At 44.8% G+C, this 13,816-nt stretch overlaps 1 protein-coding gene across 1 annotated transcript; it reads right to left on the minus strand.

Moving 5' to 3' along the window:
* Nucleotides 1-2,701: 2,701 nt before the first annotated feature.
* On the minus strand, nt 2,702-8,939 carry ACOT6 (acyl-CoA thioesterase 6). Its single transcript, XM_081100406.1, has 3 exons — nt 8,309-8,939; nt 7,702-7,904; nt 2,702-5,154 (listed from the first exon to the last, which is right to left on the minus strand). The coding sequence occupies exons 1-3, from the start codon at nt 8,763-8,765 to the stop codon at nt 4,552-4,554; spliced, it is 1,263 nt and encodes a 420-aa protein (XP_080956532.1). The 5' UTR covers nt 8,766-8,939; the 3' UTR covers nt 2,702-4,551.
* Nucleotides 8,940-13,816: the final 4,877 nt, after the last annotated feature.

Here is a 13,816-nt window from a genome sequence, read left to right on the forward strand (position 1 = left end):
ATCCAGGCGAGTGTGGGAGGCAACCAATCAATGTGCCTCTCTCACATCGAAGTTTCTCTCTCTCCTCTCTCTCCCCTCCCAACCTCCTTTCCGCTCTCAATGGAAAAAAAAAAAAAAATCCTCAGATGAGGCCTAAAAATAATAATAATAAAATAAAAATCAGCAGAGATATCTTGGCTATAGAGATGCCCCCTAAGGAACAAGGGATCCCAGCCCCACACCAGAATCCCCAGCAAAGCCTTCCAGGGCTGGGAAGACAAGTCCTCAGAACTTCTGACTGTAAAAACCAGTGGGGATTGTGGCTAGGACAGAGGGCTCTGAAGTTCCAGGCATTCTTCTTCTTTTTTTAAATGAATATATTTTTACTGATTTTGAGGTATGGTAGCAATCATCTCAGGTAGAAACTATAGTTTAACTTTAACCCTGCTGTTTGGCTTCTGTACTTATTTGCTTTGTTTAACAATGGAAAAGTTATTTTGATTTTCTGAATTATATAAATCACCCCATTCGATTGAATACCCTATTGATGGTACTGTGACTATCCCATTGATTGTGGTCACACTGGTCTTAGAAAGCACATCTTCCTTTACCTGGGAAGGACAGCACAATTATTCCAAGGTCAGAGGGCTCCAGTTAACGTGTCCCTGTTGACTCAGTGTTTCTGAGACCCAAAAACTGTAATTTAGATAACATGCTGCTTTGCTTCTGTAAACTGCTTTTTTGCAAATCAGGTTCCTCGTTCCAAACCCTGGGATGTAATCAATACCTTTGTGATTTTTGCCTATATAAATCTGGTGTTGCGGCCATCTTATCACTATGAGATCTGGAAGAGTGAAATGCCCCCTCATAGTCCCGGATTTGCAATAAATGTGACTCTTTAATTCAACTTCTTGAGGTGTCCTTGTGTGATTCATGGGGTACATTACAACAATTTCAGAGAGAGATAGAAGCATTAATGATGAGAATTATTGATTGGCTTTCTCCTGCATGCCCCCCTCACTGGGGACCGAGCCTGCAACTAGGACATGTGCCCTGATGGGGAATTGGGAATTGAACCATGACCTCTTGGTTCATAGGTCTGACACTCAACCACTGAGCCACTCAGGCTGGGCCCAGGAGTTCCTCTTAAAGGGCTGGCACATGGACTTACTTGGACTCACTCCCTCTGAGGTCCAATGCTGGGGCAGCAGCTCAAAAGAGCCAGGGACATCCTGGGAAGAACTGAATTGTCTGGCTGCAAGGCAAAAGCTGAAGGGCAGCTTTCTCCCAGACAGACGTGCTGACAGAGGCCATTATTCTTTGCTGAGCCCTCCCCACAGAGCTGGCAGGCAAGCCATATCTGAGACTCTAACAACTTGGCTTACCCTGATAGCCCCATCCTGATGATTCCCTGAGACCCTTTCCCACCCAATTTCCATTGGCTTTTCCATGCAAATGGCCTCTCTTGCCTCACGCAACAACCCTGCTTAAGGCTCTCTGGCTTTGAAGAATACATACATATGTGGCTGATCCCCCAGTTTTAGAAAAATAGCTCAAGATATTTTTACTTCTGCACCACAAAACCATCATTATAGTGCCCATGAATTTTGGATTTTGTGCATCTCTGCATGTGCCATCTGAGAAAATAAAATGCCTTTCACAAGCTTTTATCTTTCCAGTGTTCAAAACCACTTAAACCCCCTACTGGCCTGGCTCACTGGTAACCCGGAGATAACGGTTCAATTCCAATTCGATCCAGGTCAGGGCACATGCCCAGGCTTCGGGCTCGATCCCCAGTAGGGAGGCGTGCAGGAGGCAGCCAATCAATAATTCTCATATCATTGATGTTTCTATCTTTCTCTCCTTTTCCCTTCCTCTCTGAAATCAATACAAATCCTATATAATAAAAGGGTAATATGCAAACTGACCCTAACAGCAGAAAGACTGGGAATGACTGGTAATTATGACACACACTGACCACGAGGGGGCAGATGCTCAATGCAGGAGCTGCCCCTGGTGGTCAGTGTACTCCCACAGGGGTAGCTCTGCTCAGCCACAAGCCAGGCTGATGGCTGCCAGTACAGTGGTGGTGGTGGGAGCCTCTCCCGCCTCCTCAGCAGCGCTAAGGATGTCCGACTGCAGCTTAGGTCTGCTCCCTGCTGGTAAGTGGACATACCCTGAGGGCTGCCGGGCTGCCAGAGGGATGTCTGATTGCCAGCTTAGGCCCAGTCCCCTGAGGAGCAGGCCTAAGCCAGCAGGTGGTCATCCCCCAAGGGGTCCCAGACTGCGAGAGGACACAGGCCAGGCTGAGGGACCCCACCCCCCGAGTGCACAAATTTTTGTGCACCGGGCCTCTAGTATAGATATATTTTAAAACAATGTAAAATGAATGTACATAATAGCTTGTGATTTTCAACTTGCTGAAGTATGTAACAAGTTTATATAAATATTTTTAAGTGATTGGTGGTTGACAAAAACATCCATTTGCTTCCGAAATGGCCCCTTGGCCTTTCTCATCTGATGAAGTACATTCAAAAGTATTGGGAGCACAAAGGAAAACAGAACAAAGGGATGAATTTGGTTATATTTTTTGATTTGTGTGTGTTTTTTTTGTCATTTTCTTTTTTAAAGTGTCTCCAATTAAATTTTAGGCTTCAACTGCTTTGAGCCACTAAGCTTCAAAATAAAATTGCTGACAGCCATTTAAAAAACCAATATGTAGCCCTAGCTGGTTTGGCTCAGTGGATAGAGTGTTGGCCTGCAGACTGAAGGGTCCCAGGTTTGATTCCGGTCAAGGGCATGTACCTTGGTTGCGGGCTCATCCCCAGTAGGGGGTGTGCAAGAGGCAGCTGACCTATGTTTCTCTCTCACTGATGTTTCTAACTCTATCCCTCTCCCTTCCTCTCTGTAAAAAACTCAATAAAATATATTTTTAAAATAATAAAAAAATAAAAAACCAATATGTACACACACAGTAGTGTGGTGAAGGCCTGGAGTGGGGGAGGGGATGGGCTAGAAAGGGTCAATGGGGAAAAAAAAGGGTACATCTATATAACTTTCAACATTAAAGATAAATTTTAAAAAAATCAGTATGTTTACAAATGGTCCCTTATTTCTTATCATTTTAAATCTGAACTCTCCAATTTGGTTTATGGAGACTCAATTATGTGACCCTAACATACCCTTAACTTTCTAGGAGTCCTCATCAAGCAGCTCTGCACTATTTGAGCATATATCCTCAGGCTGGAAGGTAATTCAAAATGTGTGAAGTATACTTTATCAGTAAGAAGAAATTGAGATCTAGGGCCTCATTCATAAAATAAAAGCAAAGCTCAGAGGTGAAGGGATTAAGATGTACAAATTGGTAGTTACAAAACAGTCAAGGGGATGTAAAATACAGCATAGGGAATATAGTCAATAATACTGTGATAACTATGTATGGAAATATGGGGTGGGGGGAACACTTTGCATATATGCATAATCCATGGACACGGACAATAGTTTGGTGAAGACCTGGGGAGGGGGCAGGAGCAGGGTAGGGAGGGTCAACAGGGGAGAAAGAGGGGCATCAGTAAGGCTTTCAACAATAAAGATACATTTTTTTAAAAAAACAAAGCTTAGTACAGTAGTCCCCTTTTGTCCATGGGGATACATTCCAAGACCCCCCAGTGGATGCCTGAAACCATGGATAGTACCAAACCCTATATAGTCAGTACTACTTTTTCCTATATATATATATATGTATACATACCTATAATAAAATTTATCAATTAGGCACAGTAAAAGATTAATAATAACTAATGAAATAGAACAATTACCAGTATAACAATATACTATAACTTGTGAATGTGCTGCTCTCTCTCTCTCAGAATACCTTATTGTACGGAACTCGCCCTTCTTATGAAGATGTGCAATCACAATGTCTATGTGATGAGATGAAATGAGGTACTCAGAATAGCATGCAATTTAAACATATGAGTTGTTCATTTCTGGGATTTTTCACTTAATATTTTCTGACCACTGTTGATCACAGGTAACTGAAACTGCAGATAAGGGGGTACTACTGTATCGATGTCCCAATGGGAATTCAAAAACAAGTCTTGAGCACACGTTCAGGAATGTGTACTGGTAAGAGTTAAGCAGACTCCATTCCTTAAAGAACTTGAGTGGGCAGGTTCCCAAAGCTCAGGTAAGGTCAGTTAGGGCCCAAGGTGTATATGGGACTCTTAGCAATACGGAATCTCAGTCCACAGAACAAGAACACAAGGCCAACTCTAAGCCAGCAATTGAAAGTTGGGCAAGCACTTCTTATGTTTCTCCTGCTTAAGGTTAAGATTGTTCTTACAAATAAAATCAGGGTTAAGCCTATACATTGGATAAAGTTCAGGGGAGAAAGGGGTAGACCAAGCAGTGAAGAAAATAGGGTTGCAAAGGTTGAGAATCCAGTAGGACCTGACAAGGAAGCCAAGGTGGTTGCTTTGTTACAAAAAGATTCCTAGGTGCTCTGGAAAACCCAATACATGTCGCATGGGTAGGATTTTTATTAATAGTATCTCATCTATGATTGTAAAGTTACAGTTTGCTGTTGACAGATTTTTTACCATTGAGATGTTTATGGAAGAAAGTTTGAATTTGCTGCCAGGCATCTACCTGTGCCCTTGAATGAGCCTTTAACTCACCTCCATAGTATATTGGTAGGCCCAATACTGCATGCACAGAGGCTCTACTAGGAGGAAAATAAGGTGGGTCGATACAGTGACCAGTTCCTGGGTAGTAGAGTATCTGGGGTCTGTCTTTCCCATGGGCTTGTAACCGTTCAGAGGCCATATAAGCATAGAATTCACTCTTCCAGCTATAATCATCCATGCCAACAATAAACAGGAAGGGTCCCTGGGCCTTTTCCAGTGGAATAAGACTTTGGTGGTAGGGTTTTTCCAGTGGATTATTCCAAATGTTCATAAAATTGAACAGGCCTGACTCAGTGGTTGTATATTTCCCTAGGTCACTGCCAAGATCAGGAATAATCATATCCTTGTAATGCAGAGGAGCTACTGTGTTGGCCACACAGGAATTGATAACCACAGTGGCTGTGATGCCCTTCAAGAAAGAGGCCATTGAGAGACACAAGTCACCTCCTTTGGAGAATCCAAGAAGCCCAACACTAGGGCCTTTCACCTGATGAGGAGAGAGAGAGAGAGAATAAGCTTAGAATTTATAAATAGAGGATATAAACAGTGATTCTATATTCTCCAGGCAGTTTTCTCAAGTGTCAATTGCTTTCCATTTTTTATGCAACAATCTACAAGGTTCAAAAGTGTCTTCTAATAAGCAAATTAATTGATTTCCTAGTACACAGGCCTTCCACTAATATCTATGGGGTCTGGGTTAAGAATACACACAGAGAGCCATTCACACTATACCTAAATATTTAAAAGTTAAATATCAAATGAACAAACTATTAAATAAAATATATTCTTTTCTCCTACCTTGATAACAAGCCTCCATAACAATTTACAAGGTTCAAATTTAAAATCTTGGAACTCATTGGAGTTTTTTTTTTTTAATATATTTTATTGATCTTTTACAGAGAGGAAGGGAGAGGGATAGAGAGTTAGGAACATCGATGAGAGAGAAACATCGATCAGGTGCCTCCTGCACATTCCCTACTGGGTATGTGTCTGCAACCAAAGTACATGCCCTTGACCGGAATCGAACCTGGGACCCTTGAGTCCGCAGACTGACGCTCTATCCATTGAGCCAAACCGGTTAGGGCTCATTGGAGTTTTGTACTGGAACATGACATAGGGGAGAGCCAGGCCTGACCCCAATCCCTGGTCCCTGGCCCACTGCTCTTCTCTTCCACCCCTAGCTCCATCATGCAACTTGAGGGGCCTTTCACACACGTGTGAACAACCCAACCAATATGTTTAAAGACTTGGTGTATTAACATTGAAAGACCCTGAGCCCTGGCCGGTTTGGCTCAGTGGATAGAGTGTCAGCCTGCAGACTGAAGGGTCACAGGTTCTATTTTAGTCAAGGGCACATACCTTGATTGCAAGCTCAATCTCTGGCGCTGGTTGGGGGGCTTACAGGAGGCAACCAATCGATGTGCCTCTTTCACATCAATGTTTCTCTCTTTCTTTGTCTCTACCCCTCCCTTCCACTCTCTCTAAAAATCAATGAAAAATTATCCTCGGCTGAGGATTAATAAAATAAAAAAAATTTAAAGCCTGGCTGGTGTGGTTCAGTGGTTGAGCACTGACCTATGAACCAGGAGGTCACTGTTTGATTCCCAGTCAGGGCACATGCCCTGGTTGCAGGCTCCATCCCCAGTGTGTGGCTAGGCGAGCTGGAGGCAGCCATTCAGTGGTTCTCTCTCATCATTGATGTTTCTATCTCTCTCCCTCTCCCTTAAAAAAAAAAAAAAAAAAAAGACCCCAAGGAGAGGCATTGGGCCTGAAAGCAGAAACAGTGCAGTTTGGCAGAGAATTCTGGGGTTCAAGATCCCAAGGGCACAGTGAGCGAGGGGCCACATAGGTTCCTGGTGAACACATTCCCTTGGTCCCTTGGACTCCTTACCCTGTGGGCAGAGATGCACCAAAGAAAGGCCAGAGTGTGGTCATCCAAAACAAAGGGCCCAAGGAAGAACCCCCTTTTGCCTAGGTTTGAGGGCAGAACTAATAGTATATATTGTTCTCTTCTTTTTTTCTGGGGCCTTATGTCCCCTACATAAACCAATCATCACAGTTCAAGATCATCTAGGTTTTAGCAGCTCTGCTAAAAGACCAGTCCATGAATTTTAACAGAGTTAAATCATCCCACAGACCTTGTAGAATATCTTATTCCTTAACATTAAAATGTGTGGGTCTCTAAGTTCAGATAGTAGCAAAGAGTATCTATTCCATTTATTTTCACTACCAAAATATTTTAATTCATTTTTTTCCACTATCAGATAAGAACTTTCTCTGCAAAATCCTAATACCATTATCACACTTAACAAAATGAATAATGATTCCTTAATATCATCAAATACAGTCCTCATTCAAATGTCACCAATTGTCTCAAAGATGTCTCTCTTTCTAGTCAAACTTTTTCTTCTACACGTTTACAGTAATCTTATACATGAGAAAAACTGAATCTGAGAGGGCAACTGCCTTATTCAGGATCATAAGGCTTATTGGTAGTAGATATAAAACCAGAACTCAAGGTTAGTCACTTTTTAGTCCAGTTCTTTGAATTATGGTCAAGAATTAAAGGGGGGGGGGGAGAATTAAAGGGAACGCCCTGCCAGGGGGCGGGGGAATCAGTTGACTGGAGCATTGTCTCATACACCAAAAGGTTGCAGGTTCCATTCTTGGTCAGGGCACATACCCAGGTTGCAGGTTCGATCCCTGGTCTGTGCGTGTACAGGAGGCAACTGATGGATGTTTCTCTCTCACATTAATGTTTCTCTCTCTCTCTTCCTCTCTCTAAAATCAATAAACATATCCTTGGGAGAGGATTTTTTAAAAAAAGAATTAAAGGAAAGTAAACAGTCAACTCTCAAGGAATTAGAGAGAGATGGGTAGAAATGGAAATAATAATCCTTTTAATAAAACTCCTGAAGGAGCCTTTGTGTCTCATGCCATACTTCCAGCCCCCGAGTGTCCTGGTGGGCCTTTTGGATCCAGCCCTGTGTCCGTTCTGCTTCTCCCCTGCATTCACAGGAGCACCAGAACCCACCTTTGGATGCCGCAGCATGAAGTCCACAGCTTCTTCAAAGTACTCCAAGTGCACGTCATTGAGACTTTCGGGGAGATCTTCAAATCTGAAGTAAGCCAGAGCAAGCACAGCAAAACCATGTCTGGACAGGAGGCTGGCCCTGTATTCACAAAGGCCACCACCACTTCCAAACAGATCAATGATCCCAGGAAAGGGCCCTGCACCTAGAGGGTACCACAAAACACAAGGAGCTTTAGACTCTCAAAAGACATTCTTGGGTTTCAGATTTTGGCAATCAGGAAAGAGAAGTTTCTGAAACAAGGAAAGTTGGGGTGTGGGGGTTGGTGGAAAAAGGATCCTTTTTAATTTAACTTAAATATATTATATTAATATACATACAGTTAGTTGGTCCTTCTTCACCTGGGGACATGCCTGAGCGCTTGGGCCTCAGGAAGTGCCATTACACTTGAAGAAAAACTTCCACCCAGAATCCACAACAGACTCGGGAGCGCGGGGACCAATTTTGGTCAGTGCCACCATCACGTGGTTCCCAGGCCAGGCAAGAGGTCAGTAGGGTCTCGCACTCCACCCAACCCCTCCAGACTAGCCACGGGAGCTGGTGGCTCACCTGGCGGCAGGAAGAGCGTGGCGCGCACCCGGCCCGCGCGCACCGGCTCCCTCCGCACCCCGGGCGCAAGGAAATCGCGCTTGTGCACCGTCCGGCCCAGGAGGCGCCCGCCCTCGGGCTCGTGGCCATCGAGCACCTCCAGCTCCACGGCGAAAGGCTGGTTCACGTCCCGCTTCACCAGTCGACCCCAAGGTTTCTCCGCTTCCATGGCCCAGAAGAGCCCCATGGGCTCCAGCCCCTCGAAGCTGCCGCCCAGCGCGGGCGCGCGCGCCAGGTCCAGCTCGCCGCCGGCGTCGGCGCGGTAGCGCGCGTGGGCCCGGAAGAGTTCGCCCTTCTCGTCGCGCAGGGACACGCGCAGCGTGACTCGCTGCTCGGGGGCCAGGCCGCGCACCACGATGCTCACGGGCTCGTCCCAGCAGCTACGGCCCGCGGGCTCCAGCGTCACGGTTGCGGCCATCTCGGTCTTGGAGAAGCAGGGGCGGCCTGGCTCGGTGGAGTCGAGGGCGGGGCCTGGCGTCCCTTCACCTCCCTGGGGATCAGCCGCTATTGGACCCCTGGCGCTCACTACGTGCCACCGGGCTGGCTGGCTTGTTGACACCTTCTAAGCCGCTGTGTGAAGTCTTCTAGAATTGGTGCACTCCACGAGTGCCTGAATAGGATAAAGTCTCTGCTAAGAGTTAATTACTAACCCTGCAATCCAATGTGGTGAGTGTTGAAACAGAAGAACAAAGACCGCTGAGAGTTAAAGGATTGGGAAAGATATGGAACATTCCAGGAGTCTGGACTTCTAAAAAAAAACTTCTCTGATGTGCACAGTTGACCTTTGAACAAGGGGCGGGGTGCGGTTAGGGACGTCAACCTCCGGCACAGTCTAAAATCTGTGTAACTAGTAATTAAGGGGATCAGTGGAGAAGCATAGTCCTAATCCCTCCCTGATCCCTCAGTCCTTTACCAAGCCTTTTCCCCAGCGCGAAGGGTCCGTAAAGCGGCTTCCAGAGCAGGTAGCTGTTTATGGGGTAAGACCTCCCTGGGTTCCAGGCTGGCCCTGCTCCTTTGAATAGTGTGGTGATTCTCATCTAGCTACGTAATTAAGCCCGTGACTCCAGTTTCCTTATCTGTAAAAGTTTTTTGGGTGACGATCACAGTTCTGGTCACGCGCAGTGTCAGCGCTGAGTTGTTTCAGACTACTGGCAGGAAAAAAAGTGTCACTTTCAAATTGGGTAATTTGAGGAGCGTTTCAGAACGGGACTATTTGCAAAGAAATGGGCAAGGTTTAAAAAAATGGTTTGGCGCAGAGCCTTGGGTCTGAAGGCTCAAGGGGAGAGGGCTGCCTGCCATGGGTGTAGCATAGAGGGAGGCAGGCACCCATGGTGAGGTGGCAGGAGTGGTGAGAATGAAAACTTTGACCTCATTCTCCTCTTGCCCTTGGGTATCTTGTGAGTTTTCAAAGTAGCCACTTGTGCTCTTTGGCTGAACCTAACCATACAGCTCAGCCTACGTGGGTATAAAGCAGGGTGGAGAACGGTAGATGGAGCGCATGGAAGATGCCCTCAAATGGAGGCTCAATACATTTTATAAACTGGACAAAAAGATATCAGATGAGGTCCCCAGTCTCAGAGTTCCGAGAGCCTTCCCCAGTCCACCTCCTTCAGTAATTGCTGCAGCATATTTTTTTAAATTTAAATTCTTTATTGTTGAAAGTATTACATATTGTGTGTGTGTGTGTGTGTCGTGCCCCCCCCCCCCCCCCCCCCCGCCCACTGACTTCTTCCCGGCTGTTCCCTGCAACATATTTTAAACACCTGTTGTTTAAAGTGTTTCAGGCTGGCCCACGCTGGTGTGTCTTTGTGGACAGAGCATCAGCCTGAGGACTGAAAGGTCCCGGCTTTGATTCTGGTCAAGGGCACATGCCCCGGTTTGAGGGCTCAATCCCCCATAGGGGGCGTGCAGGAGGCAGCTGATCAATGATTCTCATCATTGATATTTCTGTCTCTCTCCCTTTCCCTGACTCTCTGAAATAATATATATATATATATATTTTAAATAAAAAGTGTTTCAGGCTGTCCTCCATATAGAAACACACTGCTTCCAAAAAATTTACGTGGGCCGCTGCAGCCACCAGCACAATAACTGTAGATAACATGATAATATAGTATATATAGAACCCTAAAGATTCCACCAAAAAACTATTTAAACTGATAAATGAATTCAGTAAAGTATCAGGAGACATAATAAATATCCAGATGCATTTTTATACACCAATAATGAACTATCAGAAAATGCAATGGGATAAATTTTTTTTATTGATTGACTTTAGAAAGAGGGAGGGAGAGATTTGTTGTTTTGCATATTTATGCATTTCTTAGTTGCTTCTTTTATGTTCCTTGATTGAGGGTTGAACCCGCAGCATTGGCATACCACAGCGATTTTTTTTTTTTTTTTTTTTTTTTTTTTGTGGCTGCCCCTTCTATGAATACTTTATTTTTTTTTTAATTAAATCTTTATTGTTCAGATTATTACATTTGTTCCTCTTTTTTCCCCCCATAACTCCCCTCCTCCCAGTTCCCGCCCCACCATCCGCCCTCACTCCCCACCCACTGTCCTCATCCATAGGTGCACGATTTTTGTCCAGTCTCTTCCCGCATCTCCCACACCCCTTTCCCCCCCAAGAATAGTCAGTCCATTCCCTTTCTATGTCCCTGATTCTATTATAATCACCAGTTCATTCTGTTCATCGGATTATTTATTCACTTGATTCTTAGATTCACTTGTTGATAGATGCATATTTGTTGTTCATAATTTGTATCTTTACCTTTTTCTTCCTCTTCCTCTTCTTAAAGGATACCTTTCAGCATTTCATATAATCCTGGTTTGGTGGTGATGAACTCCTTTAGCTTTTCCTTATCTGTGAAGCTCTTTATCTGACCTTCAATTCTGAATGATAGCTTTGCTGGATAAAGTAATCTTGGTTGTAGGTTCTTGGTGTTCATCACTTTGAATATTTCTTGCCACTCCCTTCTGGCCTGCAAAGTTTCTGTTGAGAAATCAGCTGACAGTCGTATGGGTATTCCCTTGTAGGTAACTGAGTTTCTTTCTCTTGCTGTTTTTAAGATTCTCTCTTTATCTTTTGCTCTTGGCATTTTAATTATGATGTGTCTTGGTGTGGTCCTCTTTGGATTCCTTTTGTTTGGGGTTCTCCGCGCTTCTTGGACCTGTAAGTCCATTTCTTTCACCAGGTGAGGGAAGTTTTCTGTCATTATTTCTTCAAATAGGTTTTCAATATCTTGCTCTCTCTCATCTTCTGGCACCCCTATAATTCTGATGTTGGTACGCTTGAAGCTGTCCCAGAGGCTCCTTACACTATCCTCGCATTTTTGGATTCTTTTTTCATTTTGCTTTTCCGGTTGGGTGTTTTTTGCTTCCTCGCATTTCAAGTCATTGACTTGATTCTTGCGCTCCTCTGTTCTGCTGTCGGGAGTCTGTATAATATTCTTTATTTCAGTCAGTGTATGCTTAATTTCTAGTTGGTTCCCCAATATAACATCGAGGGTCTCATTAGTTTTCTTGTAGATCTCATTAAGTTTATCGGCGGCTTCTAAACAGTTCTTGAGAGACCTTAAAAGTGTGGTTCTGAACTCTAGATTTTCCATTGACAATTTTGTCCTGTTTCTTTGTCTCCGCATTTTGTTATGCTTCCTTGGTGCACCCCCTAGTGGTCTTTGTTTGTGGTTTTATAGTTAAATCTTGATTGTTGTAGCTAATTCCAGGGAGGGTTTGACCTCCAGGCCAAGTGGCTATGAGAATCAGCTGTGTCAGCAGTGAGAGAACTTCTGTCCTCTAGGGAGGTGCTAATCTAGCCTTTGCCTGAGGCTATCCGGCAAATGCCTCTGTGCGGGGCTTGGGCGGGGCGGGTCGCACAGGATCAACAGGGTGGGCCGGAGAGAGCAGTTATGGCGGCTCTCAGTCCTGTCCCCAGGGGCTCTGCCTCTCTGAGTCCCAGCACCCGCTGCAAACCTCGGAGAGAAAGCTGCACTCGCTCTGACCGAAGCCAGACAGACCCGCTTCTCCCGTTTGAGTCAGGGTCCTTAAAGACTCGCCAGGATCTGGAGCTCAGAGTCTGCGACTCCCTCCCGATTGAAAACGCCAACCGTGCCCTCCGCCGCCAGCCCGCTCCGCGCACTCCGCACCTCAGAATTTGACTTCAGCACTGCGCCTCCTCTGAGTGTCCGTATGTGTTTCTCTTTCCTCCTAGTTGTAGGACCTCCACTCAGCCAGCGTTCCAGTGGTTCTGGGTGATGTCCGTTCGTCTTTTAGTTTCACTTTTGAAGTAGTTGTTCAAAGCAGCAAACTCCGGTGTTAACCTATGCCGCCATCTTGGTTCTTCTCCCCCTTCTATCACCACAGCGATATTCTAATCAACTGAGCTACCCAGTCAGGGCCCTTAGAGTAAATTTAACCAATAATATAAAAGACCTGTACTTGGAAAATTATAAGACACTGAAGAAAGAAATTGAAAAAGATACAAATAAGTGGAAGCAGCCCTGGCCAGGTAGCTAAGTGAAATAAGCCAGTCAGAGAAAGACAAATACCATAAAATTTCACTTATATGTGGAATCTAATGAACAAAATAAACAAACAAAATAGAAATAGACTCATAGATACAGAAAACAAACTGACAGCTGTTAGAGAGGAAGAGGGTTAGGAGCTTGGTAAAAAAGGTGAAGAGATGAAGCAAAACAACAAACACACACACACACACACACACACACACACTCACACACACAAACCCGCTCATAGACACAGATACTTTCCCCCATCATTTACATCTTGCATAAATGTGACAATTTGTTATTTGATGAGCTAATATTGATACACTATTATTAACTTGAGTCCATAGTTTATGTTAGGGATCACTCTTCGTGTTGTACATTCTATGGGTTTTAACAAATGTGTAATGATGTATATACACCATTACAGTATACACAGAATAGTTTCACTCTCAAAATTCCTGTATGTTCCATCTATTCCTCCCTTCCTTCCTCCTCCCCAAGTCTTTGCCAACCACTAATCTTTTTGCTGTCTCCACAGTTTTGCCTTTTCCAGAATATCACATAGTTGGAATCCTATAGTATATAGCCTTTTTGGATTGGCTTCTTTCGCTAGCAATATGCACTTAAGTTTCTTTCGTGTCTTTTTGCTGCTTGATAGCTCATTTCTTTTTACTAATGAACTAGAGGCCCAGTGCACAAAATGGTGCGCGGGTAGGGTTCCTAGGCCTAGCCTGCGACCAGGGCCATCTTCCGCCCGCTCGCCAGTCCCCAGTCCCGCCCCGCCACCACCCACCCCAGTTCCCTGTTGATCATCCAGTGATTGGAGCCTGTGGGATGGGGGGAGGGACCAAGAGGTTGTCAATGCACCTCATAGCGACTGGTCGATCGGTCGTTGTAGTCGTTATGCTGTTACGGTCGCTGGCCTTTTATTGTATAGGATAATATTTAATTTATGGAT

This window comes from Myotis nattereri (assembly GCF_964212035.1).
Source record: "Myotis nattereri genome assembly, chromosome: 1".
Classification (NCBI taxonomy): Eukaryota; Metazoa; Chordata; class Mammalia; order Chiroptera; family Vespertilionidae; genus Myotis; species Myotis nattereri.